The sequence below is a fragment of the Protopterus annectens genome, chromosome 6.part0, assembly GCF_019279795.1.
Source record: "Protopterus annectens isolate FY-2018-M chromosome 6.part0, PAN1.0, whole genome shotgun sequence".
NCBI classification, from domain to species: domain Eukaryota; kingdom Metazoa; phylum Chordata; order Ceratodontiformes; family Protopteridae; genus Protopterus; species Protopterus annectens.
In genome coordinates this window covers 895,136,396-895,158,199 of record NC_056737.1, presented here as the reverse complement: position 1 = coordinate 895,158,199, position 21,804 = coordinate 895,136,396, and the positions used below count along the sequence as shown (strand labels likewise).

General features: G+C 37.6%; 1 protein-coding gene across 1 annotated transcript in view; it reads right to left on the bottom strand.

Annotated features, from left to right (window-relative positions):
• Positions 1 to 8,068: 8,068 nt before the first annotated feature.
• LOC122803911 (extracellular calcium-sensing receptor-like) overlaps positions 8,069 to 21,804 on the bottom strand; it is a 663,008-nt gene continuing 649,272 nt past the window's right edge. The window contains exon 5 of the mRNA XM_044073592.1: positions 8,069 to 8,979. Coding sequence (XP_043929527.1) covers positions 8,069 to 8,979 — 911 coding nt within the window. The remainder of the gene's footprint in view (positions 8,980 to 21,804) is intronic.

The window sequence follows — 21,804 nt, the reverse complement described above, 5'->3', positions numbered from 1 at the left end:
AAGGTTAAAGTCCAGTCCAGGTTTGTTTCTGTACCACTGATATTGTTATCCAGGGTAAAGTTCTAAAGGTGAGATCAGGAGGAGAATGCATTCTGGCTGGGTGTGCATCCAAAATGGTCAGTGAGATTCCAGTTTGCATTAACATCTCCATAAGTAAGGTTTGAAGGGGAGTAATAGCCAAAGCGCATGAAAGTATACATTTGATTGTGGATGGGTTGGTTGTGCAATTAGTGGAATTGTGAAGGGCTATTATGCAACATCTTTTATGGTTGTTAATTTATAAGGCTGTTGACAATATTTCAGCACTGGAAAAGGAAGGGATTGTTTTGGAATAAAAACTTAGCTGCAAATTGTTTGAAATTACAACTGCATTGTCACTTTTTTTTTTGGGGGGGGGGCTATTTGAGTCTAAGAATATTGTTGACTGGGGGAATGCTTATTCATTATAAATATTTACTATTAGCTGAGTTTTCATTAGTATGACAATATCAAGATTGTAAAAGAGACTCCAGGCATGAAGTGGTTCTGGTTTATTACATAGGCTTCTGCTGTTGATGTGGAATGGTTTTAGTCTGAGTGCTATAAAGAGAGTGGAAAAGGGGCTAGTAGTACTAACATTAGAATCAGTATTTGTTGAACTATAAGATATTGTGGATTCTGGGCCTGGATTAGAATAAATATCTCTGCTCACAAGTAGTTGAATTGCCATAGGGTGGGCAGGATGCTTGTTGGGACACATGGATTTTAGGATATATGTAGGAGGACTAGGAAACTTACTAGACTTGATGGAAACATGGAGTTGTTTCAGTAGATAGATAAAAGTTGGGTTAAAGTCTGTCAGAGAGATGTTAGAATATGGCAAAGAATGCATATATGTTTATGAATATTGGTGGAACATAATTTTAGAGCCTAATATGAGGGCACGGTTGTAGGATTTGGGTATAAATGGTTGTAATAAAATAATATTTAGTAGTATGAGGTGGAACATATTGGAGTGAAGAGGGTAGATGAAAGGGGGAGCAGTAGGCTGCCTATTAAAATTGAGGAGGGTCTTGTGGAATAATGGGGTCGCTGTATTAGAAAGTTAGGGCTGAATAGTGGAAGAGACCTTGGGAGGTATTTGACAATTGGGGCTGGACTGCAAAAAGGGGGTTGCATGCAGTGGTGTGGTGCTTGGTAGTCTGGGTGCTTGAAGGGAAGTGTCTGGGATGGCAGTGTGGGGGAGACGTCTGTTACAATAATAAAGAGTGTTGGATATGAGGGGCCTGGGAATTGTTAGGTCATGGCAATGTGTCTTTAATATGGAGTGATACAGGAAGAGAAGGTTGGGATATATCATTGATTGTTATTTATAATAATTGCAGAGGAGATGTGTACTGGTTTGTTCCACTGATAAATTAATAGTGACAGCTGAGGCTGAGTGAATTGTGTTTGAGGGTAAGTGGAGTAAAGTGACGCCATACTATATGCAGCTTTGTGTAACTGGTTAGCAGATGCTAATATCAAAAAACCTTGGTCACAGACAAGAATAACCTGTTTATCTGACTAATAGGCTCAGTCTCTAGTCAGACTAATGTATACTCATTTATTACGTGCATGGTAATACTTATAACAGTGTATAACTGGCAGTGGTCTGGGTGTGTAGTTCTTGTGGAAAGCCCACAAAGCCAGCTCAATTCTCCTGCTCATTTCTTTATGAGGTCTGTTACAATACAGGTGATGTGGACAAAGGATGGCTGCTCTTAGGTATAATCAGGCAAGAATATGGCTTTGCAGGATCCTAGCTACAGTCACAGGGAATGCATCTTTATAGTAAGTCTATGGTGAATACACTGGTGCAACCAAGATATACCTTCCAAACTATGGAATAAGAAGTATGAAGTGTTTCCCTGTGGGGTAAGTTCCTGCAATGCAGCTGTATTACCTGAAAATGTGTGGGGAATCAAAGCTTGTAATGGGAATAGAAGACGCATATGAAGTACTAGGCAGTGGACAATGGGCAGGGCATAATAGTGCCCAGTAATCATGCAATTAAAACAAGGTGGTAACAAGTACACTTTAAGAAATCATTAAACTGCATACCAGCTAATATATATTATGGACAACAGCAGTAGCATACAGCTAAGTACCTACTAGATTATATTACAGAAACTTTCCAGCTTAGTAATTAGAGAAGTACAGCATTATTGGTTGACCAGAGGAAAACGGGTGTTTACATTGCTATATGAAACAGACAGATGCACACAAAACGCAATAACAGCAGTGTATTCCTGCAAAAGTAATGGCCTATAGACAGACTAATGAAGACTCAGCTGTAACCTGCTTGGCAAAACTTATGTGACTATGCACCTGGTTGTGACCTGAGAGTGAACTGTGAAGTCCTTGACAAAAGCTCAAGAATCCAGCTTAGTGCTGCTACTAATTTTTTATGATGTTTGCTACAAGACAGAGAATATGGACAATGTATAGCTGTCCTTAGGTTTAGGTAAGCAAGGATGTGGCTTTGCAAGGTCGTATTTACAATCAGAAGGCATGCCCACTTCTATGGAGGAATAAATGATGCAACCAGTGCACAACTTCTAAGTTATGGCATTGAAACTAGCAGACGTTTCTATGTTGAGCAGGTTAGCTTAGCTTGTGCATTGCCATATATTTGTGAGGACTATAAGCCTTCTAAATTTATGCTGCATGCTAGACAGTTATTCAAACCTATATTTTTTTGTACTGAAAGCACTTGGATCATGACTGAAAAGTGTTAAAAGTCTAGGCTACCCACTTGGTTAACAAATACAATCAATCAATTGATCAATTAAGCAATAAAACAAATGTTAGCTTTATTAATATTTGCTATCTGAGAAGTAACAATTTATTCATGAGTTCAATGTGGTGGCTTTATTCTCCTTCCATGCATAGATCAGATGTAATCTAATTCTGAGTTTCCTTTTTGAATGTCTGTCCTTTCTGCTCATTGATTAGACTTGAATGCACCTATTTTTACATTTTATTGACTTTCCACATATATTTGACCCTTTGATTTATTACTGACCTTTGAGTTCTAACACCCTCAGAACTTCTGCATTTTGAGGAAGTGAGAAAACTTCAAATAAATGTATAGCTGCTACATTGTGCAATCCTGGACACATCAAGCAAGAGAATGTCAAACTACTGTGTTTTGAGAAAAGTCAGTGCTACGATAGCCTTTCATGAAGTATTTCTTTTTATTTGTTTATCTGAATTTGTTAACTAGGGTACAGCATGAACAGCAATGACTAGTTTCAGTATAAGCATGGGGACATAAGGAGAAAATTAATATTACGTGCACATTAAGAAAACATACATTATTTTGAAGACACAGTTATGCATGCAGAACAATTCATGAGCAGTGGACAGAAATAGGACCCAATTATGTACATAAAAATGTATTTTATAAAAGCTAGGAAACTAGGATAAGACGGGGATAGATGACTATTGGGATTATAGTTTGCTTGAGTTTTGCTGTCTTTGGGATAATGGAGACCTACTGAAATAAGATAAAGTGATGTATTAGACAAAAATTTGATTAAGGTTAATATAGAGAGACCATTGTGTATAAGCTAAATTTATTTCTTCTTCTTTCATGCATTGCAATGCATTTACTTTGCTATTTGTATGAAACATAATATGTTGCAGTAGGTAATAATTTCCAAAATAAAGCAATAATCAATGTTTGGATACTTGAATGCATTGAATGCACAAGTTCATGCTTAACTCAACAGTAGAAGGAAAGAAACAAACAAGCAAATGATTAAAAATAATTAAACACATAAACAAATGAAACGTATAAAAGTAAGATCTACTTAAACCTTGGCCAGATGTTAACTTATATGGGAAGTGCTGTCACCATTTCATACTGTTATGTTTATAACCTGATTTTGTTTTCTTAATTATAATGTTAAGAAATGTGTCTCATGTCTCATCAATTTTAATGTTTCTCCACCTACATAGAATGCAATTAATTGTAAACCCTGGAAGTTGTCCAATTTAAACTTGACTATATTGCATGTATCTAAGAAGTACTCCGTAGTTTTTCCTCTTTAATGTTTTAATTGCCTTTATACCTTACAACTTTTCCCAAAAGAGACCTTGTACTTCTAAAGGAATAGTTACCTCAGATAGTTATAGGACCCTCAAGAGACCTTCATTTGTCACAGTTTATCCCAGGATATGCCTGTTTTCAGCAAACTTACTATCCTGGTCTTGAATCCATTCATGGTTTGATTCCATGAAGTCTTTCCAATACATCATGAGTGCTTGTACCCGACTGGATACCTGGGCCACAGGTAGACACAGCATACTCTATCCTTGGGCTGCTATTCCACTGTGCCATTATTTTACCCTTATATTATTGTGGCACAAGAAATTGTTTTTTTACAATGTAATGTTTTTCTACCTGTACTCCTGTGACCATCATGCCCACCCTGGCTCTCAGTTTGACCTGTTCAATCCCTGCGGGATGAAAGCTGTACAGCCCTTTTATTCCTCAAGAGGTCAGGATTAAGTCTGTCAGACTTGGGGTGCTTATCATTCATACTGGTAGAGCTGTTTTTTTTTTCCTGTTATGGTCTCAAAGTCTCCTGAACATACTTAAAGATGTCCAAGAGGCAGATATTTCATGTGTCCTTGTAATGGATGCTACCCCTTTAGTGAGTAACATAACCCTGACTTGCCCCACCTCAAATATGGCAATGACCTCCATATGTTGTCTGGTTTCCACTTAGAAATATAAATGTGGAAAGTATGGCCCAGACATGCAAAGCACCACCTCTCACCTGAGTGTGGTAATCTAGCATGATCTTATCACTTCTTCCTCCATTGTGCCATCTCCTCTAGTGCCAGGGTTGCTAATTAAACCTTGGCCATCTGAGTTATAGTCGGGTCTTTATCCTTCTTTGTCAATGAAGTTGGCTTATTTTTAGCATAGTTACTGTTCTACACTTCTACTCACTATGACAGTGAGCATTCGATGATGGGGCATTTATCCTCCTGTTTAATGCAATGAAAATGCAGTGTTCAGACTTCATGTGGCATCTCATCTTCATCATCATCATCATTTCTCAGAGACTTATAAGATAAATTCATTTACATATCGCATGTTTGTAGCAGTCCAGAATTAGGTTAAAATTGTAAACCTTTAATCAACCACCAGTCAGACTGGCACGAAGCTTCAATAGCACATTAAATATACTCGTTCAAGTTGCAAAAAGACAGTTTATTTAACAGTTAAAGATGCAGCTTTTAGAAATAAGTGAAAGACAAATTGAAATACAGTTAAAAACAGAGCTGCATATTAGAAGGAGAGTAATCATGGCAAAAAAAGGAAATCAAACAGTTAGCAAAATGGTAAAAGGTGGAGGAATATAATAAATAGACTTAAGTGACATTTTACTATTAAAGTGATGCTGTTTTCCTTGCACTCAAGCTTATCATCTCCAGGCAAGTACACACATACCTTGGGATTCAAAGAGGTTTTTAGCACCAGTGCTAAATGGCAAACATGGGTATGCCAATTAATATGGTGATAAAATCTCTAGTTCGGAGACAAAGTTAAGCTTCAACAAGAAAAATCTCATTATCTTTAATTCCCATATTTCTGAAATGAACACTGTACTATCAGACGTGACCTGCCTATTGATCTCCCTAACTACCTCTGCATTGCGAATGCACAGGCAACTTTTAAGGCACACACACACACACACACACACACACACACACACACACACACACACACACACACACACACACACACACACACACACACACACACACACACACACAAATAACATTTACAAACACCCAACCTGCCATGAATGAGTTGTTGGACTATGTTCTAAACCATTTCAGTTTTTATAATGGAATATTTTTTGAAAGGCAGTGTAATATTTTGAGGCTTTATGAAAAATAAAAATGTTCAGATCACTATCTTTCTCAAGCTCAAACAGACCAGTAGCAGATGCACACTGAACTTCTGCACCTCTGCTATCACTCTATGGAGTTTTGTGTCTTTTGTTGACTCCACAGTCAAGCCAGTGAGAGAAAGAAGCTGAGATAGGCAATCCAATCCACAAAGACAAGCATTTGTGACTGTGGTTTAGGCTTCAGCTAGGTTTTTTATCAATGTGGGCTGAACATGAGCAAAGCTTCACTGATCTGATTAAAAGTGGTACTGAGATGAGTCTGAATCAGGGGCTTGGAGTGCAAGACCACTGCCTTAAAGTATCTGCAATGAGCATGGCACCAGAACAGCAGCCAGTTAGCTTTGAATTGTTTTTTAATAAATTCTTTTGTTGACAATTTCCAACACGTTATTAGTCCACAAAAGAAAAGAAACCGCTTTTTGGTATTGTGTTAATTAGAACTGCTGCATTTAATATGCTATGGCATTCTTTATCTTAAACCAGCATTTTTTCTGAAGTTTTGTTACGCTTTCCATGTTATAGACTGAATGGCTCATCCAGGGCCAGCCTATGGTCAACTGGTGCACTAGACAAAAGGCTTCCACAGTACCCCCCCAACCACACCACCTGGTGCCCAGCCTGGTCTACCTACACCATCCAGATTCCTGGAAAAGCACCCCTGCTAGAGCGGCACCATAGGCAGCTGCCTAGATGGTCTATGCCTAAAGCTGGCTATGGGCTCACCCACCTGCACCCAACTGACCCATTTTTTTTTCTCTGCCTGAGGGATGGATACTGGGTCAGTAGGAGGAGCCTACTGACAATAACTCTTAAGCTCTTAGCACATGAATTCTAGACAAAGCCAAAAATAATGGGGGGGGGGGGGGGCAAATTCCCAAAATCAGAGACATGTTTACGTATTGCTGTTATAAATTTAATGTGCATTTTTTTAAGGGATATGAAGTTTCAAACTCAATAACTGATATTATTTACCTGATATTATTTATGGACATCAATCCTCAGTGACTTGTGAGAAAACCACAGATTGTATAAGTAACAGACAAAAATATGAGGAAAGATCTGGACATTTTGTGAAAATTCTGGTCTGTCGAGGGGTATGACATGAACTCCCATCCCTTACAGGGCACCTGGGCCCATCATCAAACAGGCTAAGAATCATATAACCCATTTATTTCCTTCTTGGAGAGGTTAGCTTCCTGTTTGGCACAAGAGCTTGGTCTCTCTCTTGGGGAGAAATGCCTATGTCCCATTCATTCCCAATTCATTCCCAAGAGAGGCCTCACTAGTCATGGCCATAAATTATAGGGGTGAACTGCATGGTAGAAACAGACCAGATAGTTGACAAACCATCCCCTCCTGTAACATATTTGCTGTGGCAGCTCCTTGTCCATTGTGTTCCACCATGACTGCCCTGCTTGCATGGGCAGTGTGCAACCTGCTGCACAACTTCATTGGTGAATGCATCTCTACTGAGCTAAGAGTATGTACTCCTCAGGGACATTCCCCATTGTGCACTACTGAGTCCTCCCTCCAGGTGTCACCCAGGCACTGATTCAGAGTCACATGCCTTCCCTTAGGATGGGCAAGCCACCAAAGGTTGGTCATTCCTATCTTCCTCAGTCTGCTGTCTCTAATGTCTATGCTGCTAGATGATCACAAGTCATCTAGGCTGAAGTCAGGGCTTTATCTGTCTGTACCATGAGGGTGAGTATTCAATATTTTCTTATTCAAGATTCTCGATGAGGGAATATATCAATATTTAAGCTATCACTGAGACTCATAACATAACATAACATAACATGTTAAATCTAGCAACAAAGAATGCCACATTATTATATTTATTTCAATTTTTTCAAAGAAAACACAAAATTGCACCTTTAATGTTGTTGTTGTAGTTGTTTTTTATCACACTATATATATATATACACGTCATGCATCACAGCTGTGGCAATATGATGCTATTACATAGTTTATACAGTTGCTAAAAATAGCTTTCATAAGTTGAATGAAATATATTGATACATCTACAGTTTTCCATATTAAGTGGATTACAGAAAAACTCAATACATGACAAGTAATCCCATTACCTAGAATATCCTGTGCAATACTGGACTTCATTGTTTATTATTCTTTTTCCCCATTAACTGTTCTCTGGTATTTAATTCAGGTCTCACTAGTATAACATGACATTTGGGAAAAAATATACAGCTTAGCATTCCAGCAGTGGAGGACAGTATGGCAAATATTTCCACAGCCACCATGTACTTCCCTTTTGTACTGAGGTATGCTGGGATGAAGGAAAGCCACACACTGACAAACACCAGCATGCTGAAGGCAATAAACTTGGCCTCATTGAAACTATCTGGTAATGATCTTGCCAAGAAAGCTACTATGAAGCTCACTGTGGACAGCACCCCCATGTACCCAAGCATACACCAGAATGCAGTGGGTGACCCTTCATTACATTCTACTACTATTTTTCCAGCTTCAACTTCAAAATTCTGTTTTGGGAAAGGAGGAGAGATTACAAGCCATGTTATGCATATGACCAGCTGAATGAGGGAGCCCAAAATTACTATAGAATTAGAGATTCTTTGTCCAACCAAATTACGTAACCTGCTGTTAGGTTTTGTAGCATTAAAAGCAATGACAACAGTTATGGTTTTGGACAGAATGCAAGAAACACTGAAAGAAAATATTAAACCAAATGCAGTTTGCCTTAACAAGCATGTTGTTTTCTCTGGATGGCCAATAAATATCAAAGAACAAAGTGAACAAAGCATGAGAGACACAAGGATAAGGTAGCTGAGTTCACGATTGTTTGCTTTCACAACAGGGGTATCACGATACCTAATAAAAACACAGAGTACAAAAGCAGAGAGCAGCCAAATCAACAGTGAAATAGTACACAATATAGTGCCAAGTATTTCTTCATAAGACAGAAACTCGATGGTTTTGGGAATGCATTTCTCACTTTTCTCATCAGACCAATACATTTCTGGGCAGACATAGCACTCTATGGAATCTAAGGAAATAAAACAGAAATATCCATCAGTCTAGAGAACATTGACAATAAACTAATATGTTCACTACCTTGCCTCTCAATGACATTAACCAAAACTCTTAGCTATATAATACTGAGATGATATAACAAACCCACTGTGGGCTAACTGCACCTGCTCCCTGCCAAATGTCATATCAGAAACAGGTATCAATGGGCTTTTGATGCAGTCATGGAATGCTCTAGAGGTGTGTTACTGAATCACAGTCCTGTAGTTGTACATTATATTTGTTGACTTTAGTATATCTATCCGCATATTCCAGCAGACTAAAAATGCAGTAAAGAATGCTGAACTGTTTAAAGCAGCTCTTTATTTGATAGATGCATGTGAGATCTTCACAAAATTAATGTATTTCAGCCATCATGATAAATGACAGCCATGGAATCTTATTTAAGTCATTATTCACAGTTTTCAATATTTTTTAACTCTCTGAATAAAACTGTTTTTGAATATGTAAGTATTTCTAAGTCATTGTAAAGAAAAGAAAAGGTGCAAAACAATTGCATTTATTTTATCTTACAGTCTATTTCAAGCCTACAGTACATAGCTTTTACAAAGAAACAGTATTTGTTTCAACATGAAGAACATTAATTCCACCACGATAATTTGGTCACATTGACTTATGCTCATGTGTCACCCCAGCTCCATGTAAAACTGAGAAAAAGGGGTCATTGACAGTGATGATGATGATGATGATGATGATGAATAATTCCATCAAGAAAATAATTATTATGAGTGTTGTATTTAAATAGAAAGAGTATCCTTTAACATATGTTCATAGATATATAATAGGCTAATGACCACAAGGGCCTTTATAAGCCTAGCCATGCAACCCAACTCAATTTTGTCCACATGTAATATGTTTCTATTTGGAGGGGAATGTTACTTAGGAGGTCGCTAAAGGTTTAGTGGAGGGTATGTTATTCAGGGAATGTTTGCTATCAGCCTCTATCAATTAGAAACATAAGGGCCAGAATGGGGATGAATTTTTGATTTCCCATCTAATAGCCAAGGTTACATTTGAATAGAGTTAGGGATAGACTTTGCTTCACATGCATGGGGAGCCTATTCCAGAGTGTGGATCTCTTGCTTCTGGTGCAAGTCATTTTGCATATATGCAAGAGGTCTAGCATGGCTGGATCTGAGGATGCCTCATATGCCAGGCATAGTTTGCCTCTCAATAACCTGTAGGAGACTGAGTCAAGAGATAGGGCTTTAAGGTGACCTGCACTGGACAATGGGATAACACCCTGAATTCTCCTGGTAAGAAACCTTGTGGGTGTTTCCAACTGTTGCATTTGCCTGGTCAGGTACATGCTAAATGGGGTATTATATTCAATGTTGAGTATGATAAGGATTAAATAAAGTGGTACTATAACTTCCTTGGACCTGAATGCCATACCCTTACTTATAAGTTGTCCAACTAGAATGATTTTCCTACTACCTTTGCTACATGTTGATCAAAGGCCTGATTACTGTCTACATATGTTCCCAGACTCCTAACTACTCAGCCAACTCTAAGGGGTGTCTTACTGATGGAGTAATTAACCTGTGTGGACATTTTTTCTCAAAAGGCACTATCATGCACATCATGACAATGAGTTTTAATCCATGGGTTTGGCACCAATCATTTGTCTGTGTTAGACCCTCTTGCAGGATGTTAGTGCCATGGGGGGGGGGGGATCTATGATAGCTCTCAATTTGCAGTTGTATGTAAACTTAGTGAGATATATAGGTCCTTGGCATTAGCCCTGATCTCTAAGAAGTCGATGAGCAGCAGAAGCAGCATTGAGCCCTAAGGTAATCTGCTGGTGACTGGTCTTTTGGTGGAGGTGGTCTCACCAAGCCTAACCTCATGCATCCTATCGGTGAGCCAGCTGACAATCCACTGAGTTATGTAGGGATTTATGCCTAGTTCAGTGAGTTTGTCAACAATACCTGAGTGGGGTATTATACCAAGTGCCTTAGCCACTTCTACATAGGTGTTATGCACCATTTTCTCTCATCCATTTCCTTGGTGACTCTCTCTCTCTTTCCTCATCATTTACATGATAATTTGTTCCATGGATTTATTTATTACACTAATCAGACTAATGGGTCTGTAGTATCTAGGACTGGTTGATGGTCCATTGCAGTCCTCCATTCATGTGGTCCATAGCCTATTTTGAGCTGTAGTTGAAAAATGACTCAAGTGGTCCTGATAGGTCATGTTTCAATCCATTCAAGAGGATTGTATTTGGGTCCAAATGGAAAGATGAGGGGGTTCGCATGGAGAGATGATAATTCAGCAAACAAAGGAGCATAGTATTGCTGGAAATTAATGAATCCTCAGTTCTTGTTGAGTACCTTTATGAGGTGACCCTCTTTTCACAAAATATCACCAAGATGACACTGATATATAGACAGTATTTTATATAGCATATATGATGGACAGCAGTAGGTTAAAAAATAAAAAAAACAGCTGGGTACACAAGACCTAAGAAAAAGTGACCAATCCTGGTAGGTGCACTGGTGCAAGGACTGGAAATAATGACAGTGTAGAATCCTCAAGACACAGAAGCATTCCTACAATGGAGCTAGGCCAAGCTTAGAAGGAAGATGACCCCTCCCCCCATCGAAGAAGGACGTAGTAGTCCACAAAAATCACAAGAGCTGATAGGCCAAAAGAGAAGCATAAAGACAACAGAGTGGGCTATTGAAGATATGAAAGAAATTATGTATTATTACTATGCAAGAAGCCCAGAATTTCCAGACATATATACAAAAAGGGTAAGAGATAAATTGCAGGGAAGAAAAATACTTGTACAAGAAAAACTGTCAGAAGCTTCAAATAAAAAGTTGTGTTCATTAATATAACAGATTTATGAAAAACATTATATAGACCAAGAAACCTTGGACCATTTGAAAGAAGAGACTAAGGAAGTGTGAAAATATAAAGAACAAAATCCAGATATTTTTGAAAGGTATAAAAAAGAAATATGGACATGGGAAAGAAAGAGAAATCTAATATGATACAATATTTATGCAAAGGTAAAAGACAAATGAATCAATACAAAAATGTAGCCCCAAAGATATTCAAAGAAAAATACAGGGAAAGGCATCCAGATATGGAATATTTCATAGTACAAAGAATAAGATCACAAAAAGGGAACATGAAACTGAAGATTAGTAAAGGAGAAGTTAAAAAAATAAATGGCAAAGTTATGGAATACTTGTGAAGTGAAAGATTTAGTGTAAAAGGTGTAACAGAGGTTACATCACAGCATGGTGGAGCAACAAGTCCCCAAAGTAAGGAGAAAAAGGAGGAGCAGGAGACATCTAAAAAGAAAATATGGGCATGGGAAAGAAAAAGAGATATAATATGGAGCAATATTTATGCTAAGGAGAAAGTTAAACTAATCAATACAAAAAGGGCAGCACCAAAGATATTTAAAGAGAAATACAGGCAAAAGCATCCAGATATGGAAAACCTTACAATGCAAAAAATAAGAAACCAAAACAGAAAAGTAAAAAAGAAGATTAGTAATGGAAAAGTTAAATAGAAACTGAGGTTATGTACTACCTGTGAAGTGAAGGATATAGTGCAGAAAATCTAACTTTGATAACACCATAGCAGGATACAGCAATGGATCCCCAAATTAAGGAAAAAACAGTGGAGTGAGAAATATCTGATCTACTGCCATATGAAGATAATGTGGAGCCTTCCATAGAAAACCAGTACAAAATTTCAGTTGGAGTTGCACAGCAAGGGAAGGAGGAAAAGGGAAATGTGGCAACTCAGACACAGTCGATGTTGTGGTGTGATAGGCCAGTGAGTTCCCATATGAAAGAGTAACGGATGACTCAGAATGAAACTAAAAAGAATGTTGCACAAGAAGATGCTCTGGAACTTTCTGTAGAATGCCCGTGTAGGAAATGGAAAACAAAGAATGTGCTGTCTTTTTAGAAGAAAATGATCTAAGAGAACAGTCGCTTGATTTATTAGAGATGGACAGACATACCTCTTAACTATACATATTTTCGCAGAATGTCCAGATTTTTGTCTCATATTTTTGGACTGTTCCTCATAAAATTTGTGGCTTTCTGGCAAATTATTAAGTATTGACGTTACTAAATAGTACTAAATGAAGACAAACATTTCAGTATTTAGACTTTACATCCTTCAGAAAATATGTAATGATGCAAAACCTTTTATTCAAGCAACTTTCTAAGTTTATAGGAATAATATTTAAATTCTGTCCCTATTTTTGGATGTTTGCCCCCCCCCCCCCCCATTCTTTCTGGCTTTGTCCAAAATTCTTGCACTAAGAGGTTGAGAGGTTTTGAGGTATGATTAAGATCAAGGAAATAAATAGACTAGAGAAAGTCAATAAAACCCCAAAAGTTCGAAGTTTGATAAAACAAATGAACGCAGTAGCTAGGACTGTTCATAGAAATGTATGCAATATAACAGAAATAAATAGGATATATTACTGTGCAGCCAAATTAATAACAGATAAAGCCTTACCACAAAACACAGGGCAGTAAGGGAGAAGAAGGGGAGAAGTCAAATGCCATAATGGAAGTATTGAATGGAGAAAACTATAAAATAATTAAGACAAGAAGTGTCACTGTTAGAAGAGTACAGAAGAGGAAACAGATTGACAAAAAATCTCAGAAATATAGATGTGATAAAAGCAATGTGCAGTATCAGAACAGATCAGGATGCATTGTGCACTATCAGAAATAATAAACTAAAAATATCAGCACAGGCAGAAAAACAGAACATATGCAGATAAATATAAAGGAAAAATACAACATAAACAACTTATTAATGGCACAAAAAAGTTTTATAGAGAATTGGGAAACAAGGTAAAAGGAATTGAAACACCAAAAAAAAGAAGAAATACATTTTGAAGAAATATCTGAAGATTCTGTGGAACATAACAAAGACACTAAACAGATAGAAGAAGTAAAAGAAAGAATAAGAAGTTCAAAAGTACAGTGTATGTAATGGGTTGAAGTAACGGACAGAGAGATTGAAATAAAAGCTCCTAATTGAAGAACCACAGATCCAGATGCAGTACCTAACTTCTTACTAAAAGTATTAACATCTTTACATGAAGATTTAGCCAAGAGTAAGAACTATTTATATGTGCACCCCAAACACACAACAACCTGGTTAACAACAGGAAAAACAATGCTCCTACTTAAGAGTGAACCTGCAAGCTATCCTAAAAACAATAGATCAATAACTTGCCTTCCAACAATGTATAACTATACACTGGACTTGATGCCGAGAGAGTTTATAGTCATTTAGAAGAAAACTCAGTCATGACAATAGAACAAAAGAGTAAGAAAAAAAATTCATATTTAACAAAGGACCATTTGCTGTTAAATAAAGTCATAATGGAGAAGTGTAAAACAGGGAATAATCTAAGTATGGCATGGATAGACTACAAAAAAGCATTTGACAGTATCCCACATTCTTGGATAAAAGAGTGCTTAAAATGTATAAGATACACTCTACACTGATGATTAAATTACAGTGACCATGAAACAGTGATGTCGCTTTGCAGTTAAGCCATGATAAAGGGCAAATTATTATTCCTGGGTTAAAAATTCAAAGGAGCATACTCCAGAATAACTATTTGCCACTGCTGCTCTTTTGCCATGCTCTTAACCCATTAAGCTACTTAACAGATTAGGTCATGGCTATAATTTGGTTCCCAGAAAACAACAAAATGTGGACAATGCAGTGATGCAGATGTAGTATTGTCACCTCACACCACAATGTTCTCCAGTTTGATTCTTGGGTGGGGTGCCTTGTCTGCATGTCCTTTATGCATTAGTGTGGGTTTCCCCCCATGTTATAAAGACATTTCTCTTTGGGACTCTACTGAAAATTGGCTTCATTCCAAGTTGGAATTTCCTGGTTAAATAAAGACTTTTCATCTTCTTTTTGTGGACAGTTTAAAACTGCAAAGTTCATCAGATTAGGAACTGAAAGCACAATTGCAAATAGTAAAACTTTTCAAATGATATAATAATGCCATTTGGTCTTGATAAATGTGCAAAAGCAACCTTTAAAGAAAGAAAGCTGCAACACCTAGAAAACATCAGCCTAGGACAGGAATGTGATATATGAGGACTTGAGGAAGAAGGAGTGTATAAATATTTGGGAATTGATTTCTGACTTAAAAATCCATGTTTGTGTGGGTTTGCACTTGTTTTACCTCAGCTGATCCTGTTTTGGCATCCTGCAGAGTTCTACAGCAGCAGAAAAAAGAGAGAGAGAGAGAGACTTTGCTTGATCATAAGTACCTGTTTTTGCTGTCTTTAGTTAATGCTGTTTGCCGCACTTTATCACAGCCATTTTACAAGCTCTGGTATTTAATTTAACTGTTTTTTACTGGCTTTGCCTACTGCACTTTATTGAATTGTATTTTCAACTGCTTTTATGTTCAAGTGTGCTAGGCTTTTAGAGCCTTACTAGTGTATTTTACTACTGTATTTACTGTTTTTCTGCTACTTTTACAAAAAAATGAAAAAACACAAAAAATCCTATCTACTTGATTGTTTCCTGCCTTTTTCTTAAACTAGAATAGTCCGTATCTCAGATTTGCTGATTTCAGACTGTATTGTGTGTTCTGAGTTGTCCAGACATTGCTGAGATAGAAGGAAGTTTTTTGACTTATCAGTGGGAGTGGTAAGCTCTAAGTAGCCTGTCTATCACTAGAGGAGTGGCTTCCAGCTCAGGAATTGTATTTTATTGGCCAGTTTTGGCTGCTTTTATCCCTTTCAACATTCTGACTTAAAAACTCATGTTTGCATCAGTTTGCGCTTGTTTTACCTCAGTGGATCCTGATTGGGTGTTCTGTAGAGTTCTACAGCAGCAGAAAGAAGAGAGAGAGAGAGATTTTGCTCGATTATAAGTATATATTTTTGCTTTCTTTAGCTAATTTTGCTTGCCACACTTTACCACAGCCGTTTTACAAGCTCTGGTATTTAATTTAACTGTTTTTTACTGATTTTGCCTACTGCACTTTATTGAATTGTTTTTTCAACTGCTTTTACTGTTACAGGCAACACACTCAAGTGTGCTAGCCTTTCAGAGCCTTACTAGTGTATTTTACTACTGTATTTACCATTTTTCTGCTTCTTTAACAAAAAACAAAATGACAAAATCCTATCTACTTGCTCATTTTCCACCTTTTTCTTAAATTAGAATAGTCCAGATCTCAGATTTGCTGATTCCAGGACTGTACTGTGTGTTCTGAGTTGTCCAGACTTTGCTGAGATAGAAGGAAGTCTTTCGGCTTATCAGTGGGAGTGGTTAGCTATGAGAAGCCTATCTATCACTACAGGAGGGGTTTCCAGCTCAGGAATTGTATTTTATTGGCTGTTTTGGACTGCTTTTATCCCATTCAACTTTCTGACTTAAAAACCTTGTATTTTTAGCTGGTTTGCATGTTGCACGGCACCACTAAGTTAGGGTAAACTATTACCGATGCCTTAAAGCCTGCTCTTCAAATTTTCCCTTAGATCTTGCTAGCTTTCAACTCTGAGCACTCAGATCACACCTCTAAACCCAGAACTTGCTCAAACCCCCTTGCAGCTGTTATTGTAAGCATACCAACTGCTAGTAGCACAAAAAGCCATCCATAAAGGAAACTAAAACAGCTTCAGTACTTAAAAGGAAGCAAAACAGTTCTAATAACTAAGCACCTATTCAGGCATGTCTAAAGGTCAGTTCCCTACACTTTCTCCTATTAACCTGGTGAACCTGGGCATCCTGAGGCAATATAGTAATTGCCTCATGTACACAGACAACCCTCTCCTCCTACCTCCAAACACATCCACTTGTGAGAGATGCACGTACATATCCAAACTAGAGGCACACCTCATTACAAAAGGCTTCTCATCCAGGAAGAAAGAAGTCATATGCCCCCTCTACTAATCCCTGATTAGACTCATTATAAAGTACGATGCCCCATTGGCATGTACCTCACTAGACTCATATAACAACTGGAAATACCACAAAAATTCCTCACAAAGAGGATCCTAGGACTCAAACACATGCCCTATACAGGCAGACTTAAAAAAACTCCAGCTATACTCCATCTCATATCACCTACTTAGAGGCAATCTCTGCTTGACCTACAAAGCCATGTCTGACCCAGTGTTACTAGACATGCTTCATCTGAAAAAGTCTCAATCCCTCCACACCACATTCTCCAAAGACCTCAACCTCATGACCACAATAAACAGAACCTGATGGAGGGACAGATTCCTAACTCAAAGACTTCCCATACTCTAGAATAAACTCTCCTTTCATGTCAAGCAAAACACTTCACTAGCCCTCTTCAAGAAAAATTTTGACGAGTGGATGGATAACAGGAAATTCACCCCGGGGATCACTTCAACAGCCTTGCTTGATAGGGGCACAAGTAACTAATGTCCAGCAACAGGACGGCTGGGAATATACTTGGGCTAGGCTTGTGTTGGCTCCAGGGCCATTAGCCTAGTACTCACCTATAAACCTATGAAGGATCAACAATAAACCATGAACAAATGCAAATAAAACTTAATAAGGAATATTTTAGAAGACTAAAATTAATACTGAAAACAGCGCCGATATTTAGGAACAAAGTCCAAGCTATAAACTAATTTGTTCTTTCTGTCCTTGCATACAGTTTTGGAGTGACTGACTTGCCCTAAAAGGTGTTGGATCAGATGGTCAGGAAAACAAGAAGGGTGCATCATGCTTATCAAATGATTTATAAAAATCAGTGTATGCCAAAATTATTTATTCTCTGTTCTGAAGGAGGTATTGTCCTCCTCAAAATTGATTATATGTATAGATCTGAAATTGTAGGACTGCATACATGTCTGCTGACCTCACAAGGCCCCAATGTAGTGAAAGTTTTAAAACATGAGGAGAATAAGTCTAGGATGACTTCCTGCTTAGTTTAGCATAAGCATATCAGCATCAAGTAAGAATGGAAATCAAACCAGAAGTAGATAGAAAACAGGCAGCAACTGAATGTGTCAAAAAAAAAAAAAAAAAACAAAAGAAAGAATATAAGGCTAAAGATCAGATGAGAAGGCAAGAAATGAGGAAAATGCATAAATATAGTTACAAGTATAGAAAACTCTTGGAACAACTTCATGTTGATCAGGATCGAATGCAGGAATGGTTAAGGAGAGGTGAATTTAAAGCAAAAGACAAAAGGTTAATATTGGTGGCCCAAGAAAGTGGACTAAGTACACACTGGTTTACAAAGTACATTGAACATGTGGAAGAAACAGACAAATGCAGGTTTTGTAAAACAGAAATGGAAACAGTTGGGTGTCTTGTTGCTTGTTGTGATATACTAATGGAAGAAGGACTGTATACTGAAAGGCATAATAATGGGGGAAGATTGTTGCATTAGTGATTGCACAAACATTTTAATACTGAAGTAGTTGAAAAACACTGTTAACATTAGCCACAAAGCATTATAGACAATGATGAAGTCTATATCACATGGGATCAACCATTGCCAACAGTTCAAAAAGGTTTACTATGGAAATTTTGAATCCTCTTCGGTCAACGGTGTAAAATGTCAACCTGAAATGCTGAATCCGAAATTCCAAATAGTAAACCAAAGTGAAAATGAATACATCAACTACTGTGGTTCAATGTATTCAACATAGCAGGAGGTAACATCACTCACCTTCTGCTATGCATGTTAATGTACCATTTAACTCGACAGTCAACAGTACTTTAATTCTACTTTTCTGCTGGGGGGGAGCTATACCCCCTGCACCCCTCCTTGTGGGGGATACACCCCCCACCCCATGCATATTAAATATACCAACTCTGAGATCACACTTCATTGAGGAAATGGGCTAATTCTCCATTCCTCACTGCAGCATGACTTCCCTTACCAACGTCAGTATGTCACTTGTCAAATGATTGCCTGCATGATTCATCTAGCTCATTTGACAAGCGACCTTTGTTGGTTCTATTATATGCCTTTTGGAAACCATGACTTCAACCTTTGAGACATTGACTGGCGGCACTTTGTTTAAGCCATAGTAAACCATTCAAAAACCAGATGTGAGAAAACCAGCTATAGTAGTCTATAGAAAGAAGACAAAAGTAGCACTCATCATTGAAATTGCTAGTGACTACACTGTCTTATGTACAGAGAGACACAAAGTCCTAAAATGCTAGGATCAGAAGGCAGTAATAAGGGTGGTGTGGAAGAAGGATAGCCAGACAGTTCCAATAGTAGTAAGAGCAGCAAGTCTTATAAAAAAAGAACTTATCATTATACTTGGATAAGTTACCGATACGCGTAACTCCATATGAATTGAAGAAGAAGTCATTACTGGGCACATTGCTGGTGCTCTGAAGAGCACTTCTGGCTAACACCAAAGATTGCAATAATACTATTATCATTAACTTTAATCATACTTTGACAAAGGAATGGGGTCTGTTCCCGTCATGGTATTAGAAACCCAAAAGACTTGGAGAAATTAAAGGAGATAACGTGGGATATTGTCTGGCTCAAATGAGACTGTGTTTTTTGCCTTAGCAAATTCTGCCATGAACTGTTCCCTGCTAATAGTTAGGAGATTATGCTAGTAGTGATTTCATCGGGGGAAGCAGGAAAAGACTGGAGAATGAAGTTAAAGCTTAATTTGTTAGCCAGCAGATTTGCCATGTTACTGCTCAGTGAAGGTGGAACCATTTACCATTAATTTCAAAACACTGCTGTGTCTTATCTTTAAGCTTTTGAATATAGCCATAAAGGTTTTTGTGGTTGTCTTTCACCTGAAAGCTATCTTGACCTTGTAACTGGCTTTGCTCCATTTAACTAGTCTTCTTAGTTGCCTGTTTACTTTAATTAGTAAGCTCTTATGATTATGAGAATTGCTCCTTCTGATTTTGGTTATGATTTTTTTTCCTTTTGTTATCCACCCTGTTAAGGTTAGTGTGAGAGTAAAAGAACAGGCTAAAATGGATTTCAGTGGATTTTTTCTGAAAATGTAAAATTAATGTTCTGCATTTCAGTGTGTATAGTGCACTCAGCTAACTAACTTGGCAAAAACATATAGCTTAGCATTCATTATTAATAAGAATCAGAAGTAAAATATTTTATCTCTTATAAACTATGCAGCTTGTGAAATTTATTATCTATAAACAGGTCAAGATGAACTCTTGTATGCAGCTGTATTTTGTCAATAAAATACACAAGATAGGCCAAGGATGAAAGGAGTTATTCTTCAGGAACAGAATGTTCAAGATATGGGAAGCAAACTGTCAGCTGACCAGCTTGAAAGGAAAGACTTATTATTCTGGCAAATTCTCAAAACTGCTGATGCAAGCAGAAAAGACACTATAAAGATTGCAACATTTTTTGTATCAGAGAGCTTGAATATTCTAAGCTGAAGTATGTTTTAATGTATATACCATTCATTGTTAAGCTATATGTAAACCTTGTGTGCAGTAAATGAATGTCGTAACAGCAGAACTGTCTCAGTGTCTTCATTGAGTAAAGGTACAGACTACCTGAATAGTGTAGTACCACTGAGACCAGTCCAATCCAAACAACCGGGGGAGGGGACCTGAAGAGGTACCTCTCACAGTGCGACATTCCAGTGCAGACCTTCTTAGAATTGATTCTTCTCTTCCTAAACTTTGTCCATTGACTGGAGGACAAACACTGCAGCACAGTACAGGGCAGTACAGTAATTTTTCTTCAGACAGTTGATGACTCACGAGTTGAAAATACTAGTGCCTACATTTTCCCTTCACCAGCATCTATTGAAAGACAGCAGAGAATTTTCCCACAACTGATCTTTGTGTCAAGACTGGCCACCTTGTTCTGAACATTTGTGGTAAATATTTTCTTCTGTTTTTCTTTTAACAATGAATTCAATTCATGAAAATGCCAAGAAGTGCACTCAGGCTTTTACTTTTGATGTGTCTGAACCATATATAAATGCGTGGAATTATTTAAATACATGGTATGATCAGCATGTTAGCACCTATAAGTCTTTACTAGGGAAAACTGACAATGTATGTAAGGCAAAAGTCCACAGAATGTACAAAAATGTGCTATTTGCAATGATTTAAATGTTGATTTTTGCATGCCTTGTCATAAATGTATTGTACAAAACCTGGAACACAACCAGGAAAAAGTAATGCTTGAAGCACAGACAATGGTTCCTGTCTCTATATATCCTGTTGCAAAAGATTTTTTAGAGGGTAATGCAGATGGCAAAGTTTGTACTTTACAGTTTGACTTGCAGGAGTTTAAAGACTGGATTGCTAAAGTTAGCAACCAGCAGGATCTTGACCTCATGGGTCATTTTCAGTCTTACTCTGATAAATAGAATGTGTCTGGTAAACTGCATGCTGACACCGCTAAATGTACAAAATAATTTTCTCAGTTTTTGAAAGTCTCACAAACTGAAATTAAGACCTTTACACAAACTGTTATTGAATAGGGCAGTAAAGCTACTGGTATGATAGAAGGGTTAATGAGTAAAACTGTTCATTTACAAGAAAAATATGACAAGCAGGTGGCTGACGCACAGCATGATGTAACTGTCACTAGGGAGGAAATAAACACATGACGAGCTGAGGTAGAGACACAGAAAAATTACAAGCCTGTTACAGGAATATCAATCTAAATCATTAGAAACTACTGTTACAAGTCCTATCATAGCCTCAGCAGGCTTTTCTGCTGAGGTTTATCATCAGTCTAGGATGTTAGAAACTCTCCTTAAGTGGGATGAACAGAAGGGTATTT